General features: G+C 41.6%; 2 protein-coding genes and 6 non-coding genes across 9 annotated transcripts in view; 2 read left to right on the top strand and 6 right to left on the bottom strand.

The window, feature by feature from the left end:
- Positions 1 to 207: 207 nt before the first annotated feature.
- On the bottom strand, positions 208 to 289 carry trnal-aag (transfer RNA leucine (anticodon AAG)). The gene has a single exon. It is a non-coding gene; the product is annotated as a tRNA-Leu (tRNA).
- Positions 290 to 1,026: 737 nt separating this feature from the next.
- Positions 1,027 to 1,108, bottom strand: trnal-aag (transfer RNA leucine (anticodon AAG)). The gene has a single exon. It is a non-coding gene; the product is annotated as a tRNA-Leu (tRNA).
- Positions 1,109 to 1,844: 736 nt separating this feature from the next.
- Positions 1,845 to 1,926, bottom strand: trnal-aag (transfer RNA leucine (anticodon AAG)). The gene has a single exon. It is a non-coding gene; the product is annotated as a tRNA-Leu (tRNA).
- Positions 1,927 to 2,663: 737 nt separating this feature from the next.
- trnal-aag (transfer RNA leucine (anticodon AAG)) lies at positions 2,664 to 2,745 on the bottom strand. The gene has a single exon. It is a non-coding gene; the product is annotated as a tRNA-Leu (tRNA).
- Positions 2,746 to 3,355: 610 nt separating this feature from the next.
- On the bottom strand, positions 3,356 to 3,437 carry trnal-aag (transfer RNA leucine (anticodon AAG)). Its single transcript has one exon. It is a non-coding gene; the product is annotated as a tRNA-Leu (tRNA).
- Positions 3,438 to 4,173: 736 nt separating this feature from the next.
- trnal-uag (transfer RNA leucine (anticodon UAG)) lies at positions 4,174 to 4,255 on the bottom strand. The gene has a single exon. It is a non-coding gene; the product is annotated as a tRNA-Leu (tRNA).
- A 1,973-nt stretch (positions 4,256 to 6,228) lies between these two features.
- Positions 6,229 to 13,972, top strand: LOC139405245 (zinc finger protein 883-like). 2 transcript variants are annotated; one of them, XM_071147684.1, is made up of 3 exons: positions 6,229 to 6,589; positions 12,491 to 12,781; positions 12,866 to 13,972. In XM_071147684.1, exons 1-3 carry the CDS (start codon positions 6,229 to 6,231, stop codon positions 13,681 to 13,683), a joined length of 1,470 nt encoding a protein of 489 aa, XP_071003785.1. In that variant the 3' UTR covers positions 13,684 to 13,972. The 2 variants fall into 2 exon arrangements, with proteins under 2 accessions (XP_071003785.1, XP_071003784.1); XM_071147683.1 differs by having other exon boundaries at positions 12,491 to 13,972.
- A 4,853-nt stretch (positions 13,973 to 18,825) lies between these two features.
- LOC139405248 (G patch domain and ankyrin repeat-containing protein 1-like) overlaps positions 18,826 to 23,229 on the top strand; it is a 9,650-nt gene continuing 5,246 nt past the window's right edge. The window contains exons 1-3 of the mRNA XM_071147688.1: positions 18,826 to 18,894; positions 19,372 to 19,666; positions 20,128 to 20,262. Of these exons, the coding sequence (XP_071003789.1) occupies positions 19,445 to 19,666; positions 20,128 to 20,262 (357 nt within the window). The 5' untranslated portion in view covers positions 18,826 to 18,894; positions 19,372 to 19,444. The remainder of the gene's footprint in view (positions 18,895 to 19,371; positions 19,667 to 20,127; positions 20,263 to 23,229) is intronic.

Raw genomic sequence — 23,229 nt, forward strand, 5'->3', positions numbered from 1 at the left:
TTTCCAATCAAGGATTTGACGTGAACAACCACCAGTAGGAGGTGCAACTGCCACCGCGGGGGCACAGGACTTGGTGGCTGGTTGGTTGGAACCCCATCTGTGACACACAACATTGCTTCTTTTCTCCCTTGCATGGGCGACATGAAAGTAAAAACCCTGAAACAAAGCAGAAAATGTGATAGCTTGCGCAAAAAAACTCACTAAACATGGCAGTGGTGGGATTTGAACCCACGCCTCCTTATAGACTGGAGCCTTAATCCAGCGCCTTAGACCGCTCGGCCACACTACCCAGCTCTGGTAAACTATTTACACTTTCTCGTCAGTTACCTAGAGCGTCTGCACTTCATTGTATTTTAGTCCTCTTTTTCATTTTCTTCTTTAAAATCTTTATGTATCTCATGTTGCTCTTGCGTCCTTCATCTTTTTTTGATTCTCTTTTTAAAAATCTTAATTTATCTGATGTTGCTCTTTCTTCCATCGTATAAACTTAGAATTCGTTTCTGCTTTTATGTCTGAAGCAGATTGAATTAGAAAAACACGGCAGATAATTGCAATAACAGACGTGGGAATTAGGGTAAAGGCTGGATTCCCTTTATTTGTCCGGTGTCCTTGGTGGCCTTGTTTGAAATTACATTACAGTTTTCTGTTGAGAAAAAGATGCAGAGGTGGACTTTGAACCTACACCTCCGAAAGACTGGGTCCTTAAATCCAGTTCTCTGGACAGCTCGGTCACAGTACCAACTGTTAAAATGGACTGCTGGGTCATTGCACAGACCATCACAACTTTCCTTTTTTCCAATCAAGGATTTGACGTGAACAACCCCCGGTAGTAGGTGCAACTGCCACAGCGAGAGCACAGGACTTGGTGGCTGATTGGTTAAGGTGATGGACTACACTATTGAGTTGGAACCCCATCCGTGACACACAACATTGCTTATTTTCTCCCTTGCATGGGCGACATGAAAGTAAAAACCCAGAAACAAAGCAGAAAATGTGATAGCTTGCGCAAAAAAAACTCAATAGAGATGGCAGTGGTGGGATTTGAACCCACGCCTCCTTAGAGACTGGAGCCTTAATCCAGCGCCTTAGACCGCTCGGCCACACTACCCAGCTCTGGCAAAATATTTACACTTTCTCGTCAGTTACCAGAGCGTCTGCACTCCCTTGTATTTTAGTCTTCTTTTTCATTTTCTTCTTTAAAATCTTTATGTATCTCATGTTGCTCTTGCGTCCTTCATCTTTTTTTGATTCTCTTTTTAAAAATCTTAATTTATCTGATGTTGCTCTTTCTTTCATCGTATAAACTTAGAATTCGTTTCGGCTTTTATGTCTGAAGCAGATTGAATTAGAAAAACACTGCAGATAATTGCAATAACAGACGTGGGAATTAGGGTAAAGGCTGGATTCCCTTTATTTGTCCGGTGTCCTTGGTGGCCTTGTTTGAAATTACATTACAGTTTTCTGTTGAGAAAAAGTTAAAGCGGTGGACTTTGATCCCACACCTCTGAAAGACTAGATCCTTAAATCCAGTTCTCTGGACAGCTCGGCCACAGTACCAACTGTTAAAATGGACTGCTTGGTCGTCGCACAGACCATCACAACTTTACTTTTTTCCAATCAAGGATTTGACGTGAACAACCACCGGTAGGAGGTGCAACTGCCCCCGTGAGAGCACAGGACTTGGTGGCTGGTTGGTTAAGGCGATGGACTACACTATTGAGTTGGAACACCATCCGTGACACACAACATTGCTTCTTTTCTCCCTTGCATGGCCCTGCATGAAAGTAAAAACGCTGAAATAAAGCAGAACATGTGATAGCTTGCGCAAACAAACTCAACAAAGATGGAAGTGGTGGGATTTGAACCCACGCCTCCTTAGAGACTGGAGCCTTAATCCAGCGCCTTAGACCGCTCGGCCACACTACCCAACACTGGCAAAATATTCACACCTTCTCGTCAGTTACCTAGAGCATCTGCACTCCCTTGTATTTTAGTCTTCTTTTTCATTTTCTTCTTTAAAATCTTTATGTATCTCATGTTGCTCTTGCGTCCTTCATCTTTTTTTAATTCTCTTTTTAAAAATCTTGATTTATCTCATGTTGCTCTTTCTTCCATTGTGTACACTGAAAATGTGTTTCTGCTTTTATGTCTGAAGCAGATTGAATTTGAAAAACACTGCAGATAATTGCAATAACAGACGTGGGAATTAGGGTAAAGGCTGGATTCCCTTTATTTGTCCGGTGTCCTTGGTGGCCTTGTTTGAAATTACATTACAGTTTTCTGTTGAGAAAAAGTTAAAGCGGTGGACTTTGATCCCACACCTCTGAAAGACTGGATCCTTAAATCCAGTTCTCTGGACAGCTCGGCCACAGTACCAACTGTTAAAATGGACTGCTGGGTCGTCGCAAAGACCATCACAACTTTCCTTTTTTCCAATCAAGGATTTGACGTGAACAACCACCGGTAGGAGGTGCAACTGCCACCGCGGGGGCACAGAACTTGGTGGTTGGTTGGTTAAGGTGATGGACTACACTATCGAGTTGGAATCCCATCCGTGACACACAACATTGCTTCTTTTCTCCCTTGCATTGCCCTGCATGAAAGTAAAAACGCTGAAATAAAGCAGAACATGTGATAGCTTGCGCAAACAAACTCAATAAAGATGGCAGTGGTGGGATTTGAACCCATGCCTCCTTAGAGACTGGAGCCTTAATCCAGCGCCTTAGACCGCTCGGCCACACTACCAAGCTTTGGCAAAATATTCTTCTTATAGTAGTCTTCTTTTTTTTAGTCTTCTTTTTCATTTTCTTCTTTAAAATCCTTGGTGGCCTCGTTTGAAATGACATTACAGTTTTCTGTTGAGAAAAAGTGGCAGCGGTGGACTTTGAACCGACACCTCCGAAAGACTGGGTCCTTAAATCCAGTTCTCTGGACAGCTCGGCCACAGTACCCACTGTTAAAATGGACTGCTGGGTCATCGCACAGACCATCACAACTTTCCTTTTTTCCAATCAAGGATTTGACGGTGAACAACCCCCGGTAGGAGGTGCAACTGCCACAGCGAGAGCACAGGACTTGGTGGCTAATTGGTTAAGGTGATGGACTACACTAATGAGTTGGAACCCCATCCGTGACACACAACATTGCTTCTTTTCTCCCTTGCATGGGCGACATGAACGTAAAAACCCTGAAACAAAGCAGAAAATGTGATAGCTTGCGGAAACAAACTCAATAATAACCCCATCCGTGACACACAACATTTGTTTTTTTCTCCCTTGCATGGCCCTACATGAAAGTAAAAACGCTGAAATAAAGCAGAACATGTGATAGCTTGCGCAAACAAACTCAATAAAGATGGCAGTGGTGGGATTTGAACCCACGCCTCCTTAGAGACTGGAGCCTTAATCCAGCGCCTTAGACTGCTCGGCCACACTACCCAGCTCTGGCAAGCTTCCACACTTTATTGTCAGTTACCTAGAGCGTCTGCACTTCCTTGTATTTTAGTCTTCTTTTTCATTTTCTTCTTTAAAATCTTTATGTATCTCATGTTGCTCTTGCGTCCTTCATCTTTTTTTGATTCTCTTTTTAAAAATCTTAATTTATCTGATGTTGCTCTTTCTTCCATCGTGTAAACTTAGAATTCGTTTCTGCTTTTATGTCTGAAGCAGATTGAATTAGAAAAACACGGCAGATAATAGCAATAACAGACGTGGGAATTAGGGTAAAGGCTGGATTCCCTTTATTTGTCCGGTGTCCTTGGTGGCCTTGTTTGAAATTACATTACAGTTTTCTGTTGAGAAAAAGTTGCAGCGGTGGACTTTGATCCGACACCTCTGAAAGACTGGGTCCTTATATCCAGTTCTCTGGACAGCTCGGCCACAGTACCCACTGTTAAAATGGACTGCTGGGTCATCGCACAGCCCAGCCCAAGTTTCCTTGTTTCCAATCAAGGATTTGACGTGATAAACCACCGGTAGGAGGTGCAACTGCCACCGCGGGGGCACAGGACTTGGTGGCTGGTTGGTTAAGGCGATGGACTACGCTATTGAGTTGGAACCCCATCCGTGACACACAACATTGCTTCTTTTCTCCCTTGCATGGCCCTGCATGAAAGTAAAAAAGCTGAAATAAAGCAGAACATGTGATAGCTTGCGCAAACAAACTCAATAAAGATGGCAGTGGTGGGATTTGAACCCACGCCTCCTTAGAGACTGGAGCCTAAATCCAGCACCTTAGACCGCTCGGCCACACTACCCAGCTCTGGCAAGCTTCCACACTTTCTCGTCAGTTACCTAGAGCGTCTGCAGTCCCTTGTATTTTAGTCTTCTTTTTCATTTTCTTCTTTAAAATCTTTATGTATCTCATGTTGCTCTTGCGTCCTTCATCTTTTTTTGATTCTCTTTTTCAATATTCAAATATTAATATACAAATACTGTTAGACTTTTACTCAAGTAGTATTTTAATAGTTGACTTTCACATTTAATTGAGTCATTTTCTATTAAGGTATCTTTACTTTTACTCTAGTATGACAATTGGGTACTTTTTCCACTACTGTTTAACATTGAGCTCAATTTTTTTTTTTACTACATAAACCTCTTGACTCTGTAATTGGCAGTGTAGAAATCCCCCACCATCCCCCACCATAACCCATGTGTAACCTACAATGTTGTACTACATTACATTTCATTCAAACTTAAAATGAACAGACAATCAACAATGTTTGAATTTGTTTGTTGACAACAATGTTGCAGACAATCAACATTGTACGGTTTTAACATGGAGCACGACATTACATCCATGCAAATACATTAGCTATATTATAGCAAGTAGGATACTTCATTTATTTATGTTTGAAAATGTGGAAACATTTGTATTCCCATAATACAACATACTTTGATTGCGGTGAGGTTTGTCAATGTCTTGACAAAAGTGTTCCGTTCGAACTTCGCCCGCTGTTAAACTAACCAAAATATTTATCATTGCTGTTGTTTCTCATGGCAGCAAAGGAAGCACAGTGGACATGAACAAATGAGGTGGGCAGAGTCAAGCACGATCTAGCGAGATTCTATTGGCCTGTTTTACCGTGTATTTGCATATTTTCCCATTAGGAAACGCCTACTCTGGAATTTTCGCTTGCAATAACTCAATTCGCCCTTGCACTTCTAAACAATGCAATATTTTTTTAATCATTTTGAAAAAAAATTGTACACTCTGTTCTATACAGATTCTATTTTTTGGGAACAGAAAACTGCATTGAGATCGAATTTTTCATAGATGAGAAAATATGCAAAACTATCGGCCAAGTTTCGTCTCGCGCCATCTTCTCCCACTTCCTGCCACTGAACTTCCTCTAATCACCATATTTGGTGGTGAGAAGTTCTAAATGGTGGCTTCAGAATTCCCCTTCTGGCTGTGATAAAAGCGATCACATGTTCGTCGGAACTAGGAAACGTGGAAATGTCCAAGTGAACTTGGCATCCGACAATTTGATGACGTTGTTCTGATTACAACGTTGATAAGATGTTGTAATGACAAAACATTCACTGCCTCGTGAATGTTCCCGTCAGTATTTTCTCCACCATGTCAGAGAAAACCCTGTTGATGATTGTAAAAAGGATTTGATTAATGCAATTTCATATTTTTTAAAAACTGTGTTAGCCACTTGTGGACGTTCATTATATACATCTATGTATTGTTACGCTATTTAGGAGGTGTGTTGACCGAGCTCTTATTTTTATGTTATCTGTTTAAGTGAATGAATATGAATTTGCCTTAAATGTTTATGCAAATGTACAGTATTTACATTTTCACTGCACTAATCAATCAACGCGTTCTTATCTTTGTATGTTTCCATATAATATCACACTTCAATTAAATAAATAAATAAACGTTTTGTCTTATAAATATTTTCCTCAACTGCGTTTACCCACTTCAGTCAACAGGTGGCGATGTGAGTCTCAGGTGATGCTGTCAGAGTGTGACGTATAATCTAGTGGACAGGACGACGCCTCTTCAACAATAACAAGTATAGTCAGCCAGCTTCGTAGCCGAAATAGGCAAAAACATTAAATCTCTTTAGTCTGTTGTGGTATATATTATTCCGTGTGTTTTAAATATACTTCTGTCGTATCTATTTACGTTGTTTGTTGGGTAGCTGGCTTGCTAAGTTAGCAGTAGCACTAGGCTGTTTGCTAATGCTAACTATCTAGCTAGTTAACATCCCCGACCATGAACTCACTAAACTACTACCCCGGTGTTAAAGAAGAGGAGGTCTGCTGGACGGAGAAAGAGGGTCTCGTGAAAGAGGAAAAGGAAAAGGAGGCTGTAACAGTAAAAAAAGAAGTAGAGGGTGAGGCTGTTACAGTGAAAGAGGTTACAGTGAAAGAGGAAGTTATAGTGACAGAACAGCAAGAAGTTACAGTGAAAGAGGAAGTTATAGTGGAAGAGTTTACAGTGAAAGAAGAAGAAGAAGCTTTCAGCGTGAAAGAGGAGGGTGCTGTTTATGGAGTGGAGGAGGAGGAAGGGGAGATTACTGTGACGTTGAAAGAGGAGGAGGAGGAGGAGGATACGGGAGATCTGATTAGTACTAGTAAGTAACGTTACTGTCTTAGAAACATGGGCACAAACTCTTCAATCATTGAAGATTGTTAGGTCACATGGTTGAAGAGCTATAGAAAGTTTCTAATATTTATCTTAAAACATGAAAGTGATTTATGGGAAAACCTACCCTGAAGGTGGTTTGAGGTGTTTCAGTCGTATTGTGAAGGAGCTATTAAAGTTTTTTTTTTTAAGTATATTTAAATATATATATATCTCATTTAAATACACACACATATATATATATATATATATAGCATCGTTCATATATATATATATATATATATATTCTACAAATGTTGCTAAAATGCTATAAGAAAACCAAAGGGAGAAAACCATATGAACAGTAGAAATAAGGCTGGTAGGTCACGTGGTTGAAGAGCTATAGACATTTTAAAAAATATATATATTTATATAAATTGTGTAAGTTATTTATGGGAAAACCAAAGGGTGTGTAATACGTGTCCCTACCCTGTGAACAATCCAATGTTGGTTTGGGGTGTCTAGGTCACATGGTCAAGTAGAGACCCAAAGCAAGGAAATGGTATATCATACCATTTGAGGAACAATGGCAAATTAATCACTGCTTTGAAAGTCGATAAACATCTGAGCCTTAAGAGAAAATGCCCCCTTGTCTGTTTTGGTACACCTACTGGAGAGATCGTATTTGTCTACACCCATTCAGCATCGTTCACACCCTCTTAAGCCTTAGCCCCACCCATCTCTTTAAGGAGTCACATGTGAGGCCATGTGCTAAACAGAGGGAGTAGTGTAGTAAACAGCCAAAGATTCCAAGACTAAAGGCTGGTTTATACTAGGTCTATCTGTAGACAGTTGTCGCAGTGACATCATGAATATTCTATTGTCGTCTGACATCATGAACATTCTATTGTCGTCTGACATCAAACTTGTCATTGTCGTTATAAAAAAGTTTAAAACACAAAAATGTCTGCATGACATCATCAGCCTGCTGGTCCAAAATAGCATAACTGGTGTATTTTAACACCAATAAACCCATCTGTTTAAAAATGTATTTAGTATATTTCAATCTGTCAAACCAGGCGACTAAATCAAACTTTCTAAACAATGTTTTGGTTTGTTTCTAGTTTGTTACCTGTCTATCTAACAATAAGTTGACTGTCTATCTAACAATAAGTTACCTGTCTATCTAACAATAAGTTGCCTGTCTATCTAACAATAAGTGACCTGTCTATCTAACAATAAGTTACCTGTCTATCTAACAATAAGTTACCTGTCTATCTAACAATAAGTTACCTGTCTATCTAACAATAAGTTGACTGTCTATCTAACAATAAGTTGACTGTCTATCTAACAATAAGTTACCTGTCTATCTAACAATAAGTGACCTGTCTATCTAACAATAAGTTACCTGTCTATCTAACAATAAGTTACCTGTCTATCTAACAATAAGTTGGCTGTCTATCTAACAATAAGTTACCTGTCTATCTAACAATAAGTTACCTGTCTATCTAACAATAAGTTACCTGTCTATCTAACAATAAGTTGACTGTCTATCTAACAATAAGTTACCTGTCTATCTAACAATAAGTTACCTGTCTATCTAACAATAAGTTGGCTGTCTATCTAACAATAAGTTGACTGTCTATCTAACAATAAGTTACCTGTCTATCTAACAATAAGTTACCTGTCTATCTAACAATAAGTTGACTGTCTATCTAACAATAAGTTACCTGTCTATCTAACAATAAGTTACCTGTCTATCTAACAATAAGTTACCTGTCTATCTAACAATAAGTTACCTGTCTATCTAACAATAAGTTACCTGTCTATCTAACAATAAGTTACCTGTCTATCTAACAATAAGTTACCTGTCTATCTAACAATAAGTTACCTGTCTATCTAACAATAAGTTACCTGTCTATCTAACAATAAGTGACCTGTCTATCTAACAATAAGTTACCTGTCTATCTAACAATAAGTTACCTGTCTATCTAACAATAAGTTACCTGTCTATCTAACAATAAGTTACCTGTCTATCTAACAATAAGTGACCTGTCTATCTAACAATAAGTGACCTGTCTATCTAACAATAAGTTGACTGTCTATATAACAATAAGGCTAATTAAGGCTAATTAATTGAGTATATACAGTGGGGAGAACAAGTATTGGATACACTGCCGATTTTGCAGGTTTTCTTACTTACAAAGCCTGTAGAGGTCTGTAATTTTTATCATAGGTACACTTCAACTGTGAGAGACGGAATCTAAAACAAAAATCCAGAAAATCAAATTGTATGATTCTTAAGTAATTCATTTGCATTTTATTGCATGACATAAGTATTTGATCACCTACCAACCAGTAAGAATTCCAGCTCTCACAGACCTGTTAGTTTTTCTTCAAGAAGCCCTCCTGTTCTCCACTTATTACCTGTATTAACTGCAACTGTTGGAACTCGTTACCTGTATAAAAGACACCTGTCCACACACTCAATCAAACAGACTCCAACCTCTCCACAATGGCTAAGACCAGAGACCTGTGTAAGGACATCAGGGATAAAATTGTAGACCTGCATAAGGCTGGGATGGGCTACAGGACAATAGGCAAGCAACTTGGTGAGAAGGCAACAACTGTTGGCGCAATTATTAGAAAATGGAAGAAGTTCAAGATGACGGTCAATCACCCTCGGTCTGGGGCTCCATGCAAGATCTCACCTCGTGGGGCATCAATGATCATGAGGAAGGTGAGGGATCAGCCCAGAACTACACGGCAGGACCTAGTCAATGACCTGAAGAGAGCTGGGACCACAGTCTCAAAGAAAACCATTAGTAACACACTACGCCGTCATGGATTAAAACCCTGCTCATGCCAGCGCATGTCCAGGCCCTACTGAAGTTTGCCAATGACCATCTGGATGATCCAGAGGAGGAATGGGAGAAGGTCATGTGGTCTGATGAGTCAAAAATATAGCTTTTTGGTCTAAACTCCACTCGCCGTGTTTGGAGGAAGAAGAAGGATGAGTACAACCCCAAGGACACCATCCCAACCGTGAAGCATGGAGGTGGAAACATCATTCTTTGGGGATGCTTTTCTGCAAAGGGGACAGGACGACTGCACCGTATTGAGGGGAGGATGGATGGGGCTGCTGCAGTGTGTGCAAACCTGGTCAAGAACTACAGGAAACGTATGATCTCTGTAATTGCAAAAAAAAGGTTTCTGTACCAAATATTAAGTTCTGCTTTTCTGATGTATCAAATACTTATGTCATGCAATAAAATGCAAATTAATTACTTAAAAATCATACAATGTGATTTTCTGGATTTTTGTTTTAGATTCCGTCTCTCACAGTTGAAGTGTACCTATGATAAAAATGACAGACCTCTACATGCTTTGTAAGTAGGAAAACCTGCAAAATCGGCAGTGTATCAAATACTTGTTCTCCCCACTGTGTATACCAAATCTGGAGTCAATCTGACTTATGGTTCATGAGAAGATTTTAAGTATTTTTAGCATTAGCATTAATTAGCATTAGCGTTAATTAGCATTAGCATTAATTAGCATTAGCATTAATTAGCATTAGCATTAATTAGCATTAGCAAATGTGGTAACGTGCATCTATAGCTACAGTGCGGCCATATTAAAATGCAGCAACCAAAACCTTTAAAGACTGATGTCATGAGTCCAAAGACCAAATTTGGAGTGAATCTGACTTAGTTTATGAGAAGTAGATTTGTTTAATGATTTATTTTAAATCATTAGCATTAAATAAAAGTAAATTGTTAATAATTTCCGTCCGTTTTGTAAGAATTCAATGCCAAACTTAAAGTGGTTCATCATGGTGAATGATTTGGATGACCCTAAATTATTTCATGTTGATAAGCCCTTGTAAAATGGATATAAATGATAGGCCCTGTAGAGTGGATATAAATGATAGGCCCTGTAGAGTGGATATAAATGATAGGCCCTTGTAGAGTGGATATAAATGATAGGCCCTTGTAGAGTGGATATAAATGATAGGCCCTTGTAGAGTGGATATAAATGATAGGCCCTGTAGAGTGGATATAAATGATAGGCCCTGTAGAGTGGATATAAATGATAGGCCCTTGTAGAGTGGATATAAATGATAGGCCCTGTAGAGTGGATATAAATGATAGGCCCTGTAGAGTGGATTTAAATGATAGGCCCTGTAGAGTGGATATAAATGATAGGCCCTGTAGAGTGGATATAAATGATAGGCCCTTGTAGAGTGGATATAAATGATAGGCCCTGTAGAGTGGATATAAATGATAGGCCCTGTAGAGTGGATATAAATGATAGGCCCTTGTAGAGTGGATATAAATGATAGGCCCTGTAGAGTGGATATAAATGATAGGCCCTGTAGAGTGGATATAAATGATAGGCCCTTGTAGAGTGGATATAAATGATAGGCCCTGTAGAGTGGATTTAAATGATAGGCCCTGTAGAGTGGATATAAATGATAGGCCCTGTAGAGTGGATATAAATGATAGGCCCTGTAGAGTGGATATAAATGATAGGCCCTGTAGAGTGGATATAAATGATAGGCTCTGTAGAGTGGATATAAATGATAGGCCCTTGTAGAGTGGATATAAATGATAGGCCCTGTAGAGTGGATATAAATGATAGGCCCTGTAGAGTGGATATAAATGATAGGCCCTTGTAGAGTGGATATAAATGATAGGCCCTTGTAGAGTGGATATAAATGATAGGCCCTGTAGAGTGGATATAAATGATAGGCCCTGTAGAGTGGATATAAATGATAGGCCCTGTAGAGTGGATATAAATGATAGGCCCTTGTAGAGTGGATATAAATGATAGGCCCTTGTAGAGTGGATATAAATGATAGGCCCTGTAGAGTGGATATAAATGATAGGCCCTGTAGAGTGGATATACATGATAGGCCCTGTAGAGTGGATATAAATGATAGGCCCTTGTAGAGTGGATATAAATGATAGGCCCTGTAGAGTGGATATAAATGATAGGCCCTTGTAGAGTGGATATAAATGATAGGCCCTGTAGAGTGGATATACATGATAGGCCCTGTAGAGTGGATATAAATGATAGGCCCTGTAGAGTGGATATAAATGATAGGCCCTGTAGAGTGGATATAAATGATAGGCCCTGTAGAGTGGATATACATGATAGGCCCTGTAGAGTGGATATAAATGATAGGCCCTGTAGAGTGGATATAAATGATAGGCCCTTGTAGAGTGGATATAAATGATAGGCCCTGTAGAGTGGATATAAATGATAGGCCCTGTAGAGTGGATATAAATGATAGGCCCTGTAGAGTGGATATAAATGATAGGCCCTTGTAGAGTGGATATAAATGATAGGCCCTGTAGAGTGGATATACATGATAGGCCCTGTAGAGTGGATTTAAATGGGAACGATCAATAAGTAGTAGAAGAAATAGAATAACAACGGGGTTTTCGGGAGCTTCGCTGTGAACCCCTAATTAGTCATTCTAGGCCAATCGTCTTAACTGTTGATGCTTTCACTCTGGATAACAGTGTCTTCTAAACGACTAAGATGTCAAAGTAGAAGAAATAGAATAACAACGGGGTTTTCGGGAGCTTCGCTGTGAACCCCTAATTAGTCATTCAGGGCATATCATCTTAACTGTTGATGCTTTCACTCTGGATAACAGCGTCTTCTAAACGACTAAGATGTCAAAGTAGAAGAAATAGAATAACAACGGGGTTTTCGGGAGCTTCGCTGTGAACCCCTAATTAGTCATTCAGGGCATATCGTCTTAACTGTTGATGCTTTCACTCTGGATAACAGCGTCTTCTAAACGACTCAAGATGTCAAAGTAAAATGTACGTGGAGGTTTCATTTCAGGTTTAACTAAATAATAATCTGCTGAACTAAATACTCTGTTTGTCTTTGGCAGGAGAGAGATCAGACTCTCACTCTGACGGCAGCAAGAGTCCCTCAGAGGAACCAGACACAGAGACATCCAAACCAGCGAGACGACACCACTGCTCCCAGTGTGGAAAGAGTTTTACTAAGTTACAGAACCTAAAAAAGCATGAGAGGACACACACAGGAGAAGAGCCTTTCCAATGTTCCCAGTGTGGAAAGAATTTTATTCAGTTGGTGAGCCTGAAAAGACATGAGAAAATACACACAGGAGAGAAGCCTTACCACTGTTCCCAATGTGGAAAAAGTTTTAGGTTGTTAGGTAGCCTTAAGGAGCATGAGAGAATACACACAGGAGAGAAGCCTTTCCAATGCTCTCACTGTGAAAAGCGTTTTACCCAGTTAGGGAGCCTAAAAGATCACGAGAGAATACACACAGGGGAAAAACCTTTCCAATGCTCCCAGTGTGGAAAGCGTTTTACCCAGTTAGGGAACCTAAAAGATCATGAGAAAATACACACAGGACAGAAGCCTTTCCACTGCTCCCAGTGTGGAAAGAGTTTTACCTACTTAGCGCATCTGAAAAACCATGAGAAAGCACACACAGGAGAGAAGCCTCACCTCTGCTCTCAGTGTGGAAAGAGTTTTACCCAGTTAGGGGACCTGAATAGGCATGAGAGAACACACACAGGAGAAAAGCCTTTCCAATGTTCCCAGTGTGGAAAGAATTTCACACGGTTAGGGAACCTAAAAGAGCATGAGAGGACACACACACGGGAAAAGCCCTACCCATGCTCCCTGTGTGGAAAGAGTTTTACCCAAGTAGGGTATCTGAAAAAACATGAGACAACACACACAGGAGAGAAGCCTCACCTCTGCTCCCAGTGTGGAAAAAGTTTTACCCAGTTAGGGGACCTGAATAGGCATGCGAGGACACACACAGGAGAAAAACCTTTCAAATGTTCCCAGTGTGGAAAGAATTTTACCCGGTTAGAGAACCTAAAAGAGCATGAGAGGACACACACACGGGAAAAGCCCTACCAATGCTCCCTGTGTGGAAAGAGTTTTACCCGATCAGGGAACCTAAAAGAGCATGAGAGGACACACACACGGGAAAAGCCCTACCAATGCTCCCTGTGTGGAAAGAGTTTTACCCACTTTGGGTATCTGAAAAAACATGGGAGAACACACACACAGGAGAGAAGCCTCACCTCTGCTTCCTGACTGGAAAGAGTTTAACTAAGTTAGGGGTCCTGAATAGGCATGACAGGACACACAGGAGAGGATAAGACTTTTCACTGCTCCCAGTTGGGAAAGAGATTTAACCGGTTAAGGCATCTGAATAATCATGAAAGAGGACATACCACTGCTCTCATTGTGCAAAGACATTTTCCCGATCAGGGGAAAACACACCAGATAACTTTTCTTACCCAGAGAGAGATTTTTTTAAATTTGCAAGTAGACAAATAATGCTGGCGACTATATAAATATTTACACAAAAAAATAAATAAAACATGGCGTTGATCAATACCAAACTGAACTGACTCAAGAGAAAACAGGAGAGAATTGAGGAGCTGTGTTCTGTCTGATGTTTTTGACTAAGAACTTGTGGTTTTGTTTATGTCACATGAAATCAAATTGTTTATATAGATGATTCTCCGTAAACCAATTTTAAAACAGTTTCTGTAGATAATGGAGTTACAAAACCATGAAGCATCTGTAAAAACCAACTCATTCTGAGGACTAAGTTTAGTAGTTACAAAACCAACTGTCATTCTGAGGACTAAGTTTAGTTGTTACAATTCCAACTTTCATTCTGAGGACTAAGTTTAGGCAAAGTGTCTTATTTTCAATACATTTTATTTTCGCCTGAATCGTCTTTTCGTCTGGATTAAATTATTGGGTCATTTTATACTGTTTTGCTTTAGAAAAACCTAACTTATTTAAAATAAAACCCAAAGTATGTTGCTGTAATTTGTCCATAAATCATAAAAAATTGTATATTCGTTGAAGTTTACATTATACTATAATATTTATTATGTACAAACACAGTGTCTGTGGACATGTTGGGGAAAAAAAAGTCTGATTTAATTTTAAACATGCTTATTTTCAGTGTTATTTAACTCAGACCTTTACATGACAAGAGCAATGTAAAAAAATATATATATATTAGAAATGGATTAGTTTATAACTGTTATGGTAATTAGAACGTAAAATGCATAATATCTGATAAAAACTTTTTTTTAAATAATTATAATTATGAAATAGATAAGTACACATCCTAATCTCAGCGATCCAAGAGGACATTTCATGACAAATGACACTTGCGGAATGTTGTGGTAAAATACGACCTTATTCTAAGATAGAGACTTTGCTACTGTGGTGTTTTCATCTCGAGATATGATCATGTCCTAAATCAGATTTTTTTTTAAAAAGGGCAAATAGGTATTTTGTTTAGATTATGAGTGTTGATTATGTAAATACAAGTATAAAACCTCTTGTCTTTCATTGTATGATTTGGATATTGCTGAATGTAAATGATTATATCATTTAAAGGAGGTGCAGTGTATTCAGGAAGTACTCAGGCCATTTTAAAGTTGTACCACATTTTGTTACGTTACAGCCTTATTCTAATATGTTTTTATTCTCCCCTCATCAATCTACACACAATGACAAGGCATATTGAAATCAGACCTTCTTGTGGAGTATCTGATCATCTATTTGTATAGGAGTGGTTAAAACACGCTAATAATGGACCTCTGAGTACATCAACAAAAAGTTTGAAAAATAAAAAAAAACGGGACCTGTAAATGTTCCCAGACTTATTAGAGGCTTTAATAGCATCAAGAAGTTCCTCTTCTGTAATTTAATCACATGAGTCTTTCTGTACAGCTGTTAGTTTTACATTATTAATAGGAGGGGGAAAATCCATACAATTAGCGTCGGTTAGAGGAGTTGCAGGAGACTGAAATGAAAACATTAAAGTACTTTACTTCCTCTTTCAAAATGTAATTTGGCGAATCACAGGTGACTCCGTCATTTGTCTCGAGTTTCAGTAAATTATTTTTGGTAGCATTTCTATGTTGAAGATTGAAAAAAAAATAATTTGGTGCATTTTTCCCCAATAACATTTATTATTGTTACCCATCTACCTATCACTGCCCTAAGTGCACCACATTATTTTATAATGAGAACTTCGAAAGCTCCCTCGTCTTTGTAGCTGAATCTGTGCTTGAAATTCAATACTTGACTGAGGGACCTTACAGATGTTGTATGTATGGGGGACAGAGGAAGGGTTAGTCATTCACTACTAGACTGAGGGACCTTACAGATGCTGAATAGGGGACAGAGGAAGGGTTAGTCATTCACTACTAGACTGAGGGGACAGAGGAAGGGTTAGTCATTCACTACTAGACTGAGGGACCTTACAGATGCTGAATAGGGGACAGAGGAAGGGTTAGTCATTCACTACTAGACTGAGGGACAGAGGAAGGGTTAGTCATTCACTACTAGACTGAGGGACCTTACAGATGCTGTATGTATGGGGGACAGAGGAAGGGTTAGTCATTCACTACTAGACTGAGGGACCTTACAGATGTTGTATGTATGGGGGACAGAGGAAGGGTTAGTCATTCACTACTAGACTGAGGGACCTTACAGATGTTGTATGTATGGGGGACAGAGGAAGGGTTAGTCATTCACTACTAGATTGAGGGACCTTACAGATGTTGTATGTATGGGGGACTGTGGAAGGGATTAGTCATTCACTACTAGACTGAGGGACCTTACAGATGTTGTATGTATGGGGGACTGAGGAAGGGTTAGTCATTCACTACTAGACTGAGGGACCTTCCAGATGCTGAATGTATGGGGGACTGAGGAAGGGTCAGTCATTCACTACTAGACTGAGGGACCTTATAGATGTTGTATGTATGACAGAGGAAGGGTTAGTCATTCACTACTAGACTGAGGGACCTTACAGATGCTGTATGTATGGGGGACAGAGGAAGGGTTAGTCATTCACTACTAGACTGAGGGACCTTATAGATGTTGTATGTATGACAGAGGAAGGATTAGTCATTCACTACTTGACTGAGGGACCTTACAGATGTTGTATGTATGACAGAGGAAGGGTTAGTCATTCACTACTAGACTGAGGGACCTTACAGATGCTGTATGTATGGGGGACTGAGGAAGGGTTAGTCATTCACTACTAGACTGAGGGACCTTACAGATGTTGTATGTATGGGGGACTGAGGAAGGGATTAGTCATTCACTACTAGACTGAGGGACCTTACAGATGCTGTATGTATGAATGTATGGGGGACAGAGGAAGGGTTAGTCATTCACTACTAGACTGAGGGACCTTCCAGATGTTGTATGTATGGATGTATGGGGGACAGAGGAAGGGTTAGTCATTCACTACTAGACTGAGGGAACTTACAGATGCTGTACTTATGGGGGACAGAGGAAGGGTTAGTCATTCACTACTAGACTGAGGGACCTTACAGATGCTCTATGTATGGATGTATGGGGGACAGAGGAAGGGATTAGTCATTCAAAGATCACATCAACCCCTATTATTTCACACAGAGTCCATGTACCTTATTATGCGATTTGTTCAGCCACAGTTTTTATATTTAGGCAAGTCAGTTACAAACTGACGGCACCTCCGATCATGGCCGGATGTGATGCAACCTGGATTCGAACCAGGGAGTGTAGTGACGCCTCTCGCACTGAGATGCAGAGCCTCAGACCACTGCGCCACTCGGGAACTTTCACTCCTGAACTCATTTAGGCTGAATACTTATGAAACAAAATGTGAAATGAGTCATTTCAAAAGGCACTGTATTTTATACACGGTTTTGTCTGTTAAACGTTGGTTACTATGATGACAATCCCATGGTTGAAATTTCACTGTCGAAACAATAGTTTACGTTGGCGACTTTTTGGAAATCCAATGTATTTTCCACGTCGATTCCATGTCACAATTTGTTGACTAAATTACGTTGAAACAACATTGATTCAACCAGTTTGTGCCTAGTTTACTATTTTCCTCTAGTTACTAGCTCAACAGCCACATCCTTTATTACCAGACTGAGGTCTTGTACCTAGTTTACTATTTTCCTCTAGCTACTAGCTCAACAGCCACATCCTTTATTACCAGACTGAGGTTTTGTGCCTAGTTTACTATTTTCCTCTAGCTACTAGCTCAACAGCCACATCCTTTATTACCAGACTGAGGTCTTGTACTTAAAGGAATGATTTGTACCAAATACAACGCTCTTAGTTATGATAACATTGATAAGTTGTTAACATACAAAAACATTCACAACCTCATGAATGTTTCCATCAATGTTATTCCACCATGTCAGAGAAAACACAGGCGCTGATTTTACACTGAAGAAAAATATGAACACAACATGTAAAGTGTTGGTCCCATGTTTCATGAGCTGAAATAAAAGATCCCAGAAATGTTCCATACGGCACATAAAGCTCTATAATGTTGTGCACAAATTTGTTTACATCCCTGTTAGTGGTTATTTATACTTTGTTAAAATAATCCATCCAGGTGTGGCATGTCAAGATGCTGATTAAACATCATGGTCATTACACAGGTGCACCTTGTGCTGGGGGACAATAAAAGGACACTCTAATGTGCAGTTTTGTCACAAAACACAATGCCACAGATGTGTCAACTTCTTGAAGGAGCGTGTAATTAGCATGATGACTGCAGGAATGTCCACCAGAGCTGTTGCCAGAGAATGTAGTATTCATTTATCTGCCATTAAGCCGATGCCGATGCCGTTTTAGAGAATTTGGCAGTACATCCAACCGGCCTCACACCCGTAGACCACGTGTAACCACGCCAGCACAGGATCTCCACATACGGCTTCTTGAGACCAGTCACCCAGACAGCTGATGAAACAGGGGAGTATTTCTGTCTATAATAAAGCCCTTTTTGGGGGAAAAACTCATTCTGATTGGATTGGCCTGGTTGCCCAATGGGTAGGCCTATGTCCGTCATGTGAAATCCATAGATTAGGGCCTAATGAATTTATTTCAATTGACTGATTTCCTTACATGAACTGTAACTCAGTATAATCGTCGACATTTTTCCATGTTGCATGCATATTTTTTCGTTCAGTAAAAAATTATTTGATTAATGCAACATATTTTGGTCTGAATATCAATAAAATGTGGAACACCAATATTTAATATCGACTGGTACACCGTTTAGGCGCGCTATTATAGACCTATGTGTTAATTTTCTTTTGACTTGAATTAATGTAAAATCGTGTCCTAAAAGGACTTGTGCTGCGTTACCAACTCCGGTCAGCAGGAGGCGACGTGGAGACTATTTGCGTGACGTAAAAAATAGTGGACATGACGTCGCAAACCAACAACAACAAAGATGGAGGCACGTTACCTCGGGTAGGGAACTAACTATTTTGATAGTACATTTACACTCTTTATTTTATATATAGAAATACACGTTTTGTTAAATATATAACTAAACTCTTTGTTATATATATATATATACATATAAACTTTTTGTTAAATATCTAGGTACCTAACGTTAAATTCAGTGTGCTAGCTTGCTAGCTGCCCATTGCTAATTCTGGTTGATAAGTCACAGCCAGCTAGCCTATTATCATTTACGACCGAGCGTCGAGGCACAGACAATATATTTGGTTGAGGCTAGCTAACTACACTTAGCTACTTACTAAAAGTAACAATATTATGGAGGAATTAGACTAGTCATTGAGTTAGCCACTGTAGTTAATTAGCTGTATGAAGAAAAAATTACCTTACACCGACATTTCCAGACTCCAGAAAAGTGATTAACGAACGTCAGTTACCTCGTTTACACAAATCTAATCACTATCCGACTGGCCAATTGTGTTTTAGGTGACTGTAACGTTACTAGTCTGTCTAGCGGTCAGCTAGCTATTCCAGCGCCGCCGACCAACCGGTCCCAGACATGAGCTCTCTAAGCTACTTCACCCCGGCACGAGAAGAAGAGCTGCTGTGGTCGGGAAACGCAGGCGCAGCCACCGGACCTCAACCCAGCACCCTCGGAGGAGAGGAGGCACGGCGCTTCTATCAAAGCCTCATAGAAGAAGGGGATGGAGAGGAGAGACGAGGAATGGAGCAGAGGGGGAGAGAGAACCGCAGGGGGAGAAGAGCGGGGCAGCACGTCCAGGTACCACAAACACAACAAATATAGCCTAGTAGCTACATCATCTATGATCATGACATGTATGATTTAAAAAATAAAGTATTTCCTCAGTATATATACACAGTACCAGTCAAAAGTTGACACCTACTCATTCCAGTGTTTTTCTTAATTTGTACTATCTTCTACATTGTAGAATACTATTGAAGACATCAACACTATGAAATAACACATATGGAATCATGTAGTAACCCAAAAAGTGTTAAACAAATCAAAATATATTTTATGTTTGAGTTTCTTCAAAGTAGCCACTCTTTGCCGTGATGACAGCTTTGCACACTCCAGATGCACCAGGGAAGCATCTGCTGATTGGCCATCTGCTGATTGGCCATCTGCTGATTGGCCATCTGCTGATTGGCCATCTGCTGATTGGCCATCTGCTGGTTGACCAAAATGTAACTAAAGTACTTTTGTATTCTTTCCCACAGGCTAGCAGGCAGCAGGCTAACACCACCAGCACTACCACGGAACTGGAGGGGCTAAGACTGCTGCGTTGTGCCCAGGAAGGAGACCTGTCTGGGGTGAGAGGCCTGCTGTCCCGGGGGGTGGATGTCAACTTCCAGGTAGGTAACACAGGATCTGAACCTGGGTCTCCCACGGGGAGAAACCAAGTAGGAGAATGGATTACTAGACCGCGTTGGCGGAGTGAAAAGTGATTTTCGTTTTTATCACCGGGCTGCTTCCCGGGCGTGAGCCAGGTGCCCCGTTCAAAGCCCACGGAGAAGATGGCTCAAACCAAAAAGTGACCTAGGCGATGCATGTAGACTAATGAGTAGAGGATGCTGTGTTTTCACATGCTGAAGCGGAATCAGTGGGAATATTAGACATGACATCACACACACGGTTTCCATGGTTTCTCCTGAATTAGAGAGAACGGGCTTGTGGTGAAGGCTGGAGCGGAATCAGTGGAATGTTAGACAATACATCACACACACGGTTTCCATGGTTTCCATGTGTTGGATGCCATTCCATTTGCTCCGTTCCGGCAATTATTATGAGCCGTTCTCCCCTCAGCAGCCTCCGAAGTGTCTTACATATATTTTAAAGATTACTGTTCTATTTGAGCAGGGCGCACCTCCCTCACCGGTTTCACCCAGTCGCGCGACAGGCCATAGCCCGGTTCAACCTGGGGCAGTTTAATCAGATCACCTCAGTGTCCTGACCATTAGACCATAGCCCCGGTTCAACCTGGGGCAGTTTAATCAGATCACCTCAGTGTCCTGACCATTAGACCATAGCCCCGGTTCAACCTGGGGCAGGTTAATCAAATCCCCTCAGTGTCCTGACCATTAGACCATAGCCCCGGTTCAACCTGGGGCAGTTTAATCAGATCACCTCAGTGTCCTGACCATTAGACCATAGCCCCGGTTCAACCTGGGGCAGTTTAATCAGATCACCTCAGTGTCCTGACCATTAGACCATAGCCCCGGTTCAACCTGGGGCAGGTTAATCAAATCCCCTCAGTGTCCTGACCATTAGACCATAGCCCCGGTTCAACCTGGGGCAGTTTAATCAGATCACCTCAGTGTCCTGACCATTAGACCATAGCCCCGGTTCAACCTGGGCCAGTTTAATCAGATCACCTCAGTGTCCTGACCATTAGACCATAGCCCCGGTTCAACCTGGGCCAGTTTAATCAGATCACCTCAGTGTCCTGACCATTAGACCATAGCCCCGGTTCAACCAGGATGCCAGTAGGTCAAGTACTCAATTCACGGCTTGTATTCAATTTGAATAATGATCTAATACATGGTTCTAAATGCATCTATTTCACAGGTTTGATTTAAAAAAGCTCCATGACGACATGTTCAGAACTCTTAGGATGTGTTTATTGTCTGGTGGAGTCAAGTGAAAATATATGATCAGGTTTCAAGGTTTTGATTTTATTGATTGGAACAACCTACCGCAAACTTTTAGCCTTCAGTCCTGTTTCCCCTTTAAAACGCTAACATGCCCTCAAACCAACCTCCTTCCTGTTGCGTTAGAACAAACCTCCTTCCTGTTGCCCTCAACCAACCTCCTTCCTGTTGCCCTCAACCAACCTCCTTCCTGTTGCACTCGAACCAACCTCCTTCCTGTTGCCCTCTACCAACCTCCTTCCTGTTGCCCCCAACCAACCTCCTTCCTGTTGCGTTAGAACCAACCTCCTTCCTGTTGCCCCCAACAAACCTCTTTCCTGTTGCCCCCAACCAACCTCCTTCCTGTTGCCCCCAACCAACCTCCTTCCTGTTGCCCCCAACCAACCTCCTTCCTGTTGCCCCCAACCAACCTCCTTCCTGTTGCCCCCAACCAACCTCCTTCCTGTTGCCCCCAACCAACCTCCTTCCTGTTGCCCCCAACCAACCTCCTTCCTGTTGCGTTAGAACCAACCTCCTTCCTGTTGCCCCCAACCAACCTCCTTCCTGTTGCCGCAACCAACCTCCTTCCTGTTGCGTTAGAACCAACCTCCTTCCTGTTGCCCCCAACCAACCTCCTTCCTGTTGCCCCCAACGAACCTCCTTCCCGTTGCCCCCAACGAACCTCCTTCCCGTTGCCCCCAACGAACCTCCTTCCCGTTGCCCCCAACGAACCTCCTTCCCGTTGCCCCCAACGAACCTCCTTCCCGTTGCCCCCAACGAACCTCCTTCCCGTTGCCCCCAACGAACCTCCTTCCCGTTGCCCCCAACGAACCTCCTTCCCGTTGCCCCCAACGAACCTCCTTCCCGTTGCCCCCAACGAACCTCCTTCCCGTTGCCCCCAACAAACCTCCTTCCCGTTGCCCCCAACAAACCTCCTTCCCGTTGCCCCCAACAAACCTCCTTCCTGTTGCCCCCAACAAACCTCCTTCCTGTTGCCCCGAACCAACCTCCTTCCTGTTGCGCTCGAACCAACTGCTTTCCTGTTGCCCCCAACAAACCTCCTTCCTGTTTCCCTCGAACCAACCTCCTTCCTGTTGCACTCAAACCAACCGCCTTCCTGTTGCCCCCAATGAACCGCCTTCCTGTTGCCCCCAACCAACCGCCTTCCTGTTGCCCCCAAACAACCTCCTTCCTGTTGGCCCCGAACCAACCTCGTTCCCGTTGCGCTCGAACCAACCTCCTTCCTGTTTCCATTCCCGTTGCCCTCGAACCAACCCCCTTCCTGTTTCCCTCGAACCAACCTCCTTCCTGTTTCCCTCGAACCAACCTCCTTCCTGTTTCCCTCGAACCAACCTCCTTCCTGTTTCCCTCGAACCAACCTCCTTCCCAGTGCCCTCGAACCAACCTCCTTCCCAGTGCCCTCAAACCAACCTCCTTCTCAGTGCCCTCGAACCAACCTCCTTCCCGCTGTGCTCGAACCAACCTCCTTCCCAGTGCCCTCGAACCAACCTCCTTCCCGTTGCCCTCGAACCAACCTCCTTCCCGCTGTGCTCGAACCAACGTCCTTCCCAGTGCCCTCGAACCAACCTCCTTCCCGTTGCGCTAGTCTGTAACACCGGTTGTCTTCTCTTACTAACACTGTCTTAGCTGAAAGCTGCTTTACTGAGGAGTGTCTGCTACATGACCAAAATG

This window comes from Oncorhynchus clarkii, unplaced genomic scaffold (genome assembly GCF_045791955.1).
Source record: "Oncorhynchus clarkii lewisi isolate Uvic-CL-2024 unplaced genomic scaffold, UVic_Ocla_1.0 unplaced_contig_6271_pilon_pilon, whole genome shotgun sequence".
In the NCBI taxonomy this organism is placed as follows: domain Eukaryota; kingdom Metazoa; phylum Chordata; class Actinopteri; order Salmoniformes; family Salmonidae; genus Oncorhynchus; species Oncorhynchus clarkii.

What these genes read in the sequence shown, in the direction of transcription:
- LOC139405245 (XM_071147683.1), top strand. Translation starts at nt 6,229, where the DNA reads ATGAACTCACTAAACTACTACCCCGGTGTTAAAGAAGAGGAGGTCTGC. An exon ending in GGGAGATCTGATTAGTACTA is followed by an intron (nt 6,590 to 12,490) that starts GTAAGTAACGTT and finishes TGTCTTTGGCAG; the next exon opens with GAGAGAGATCAGACTCTCAC.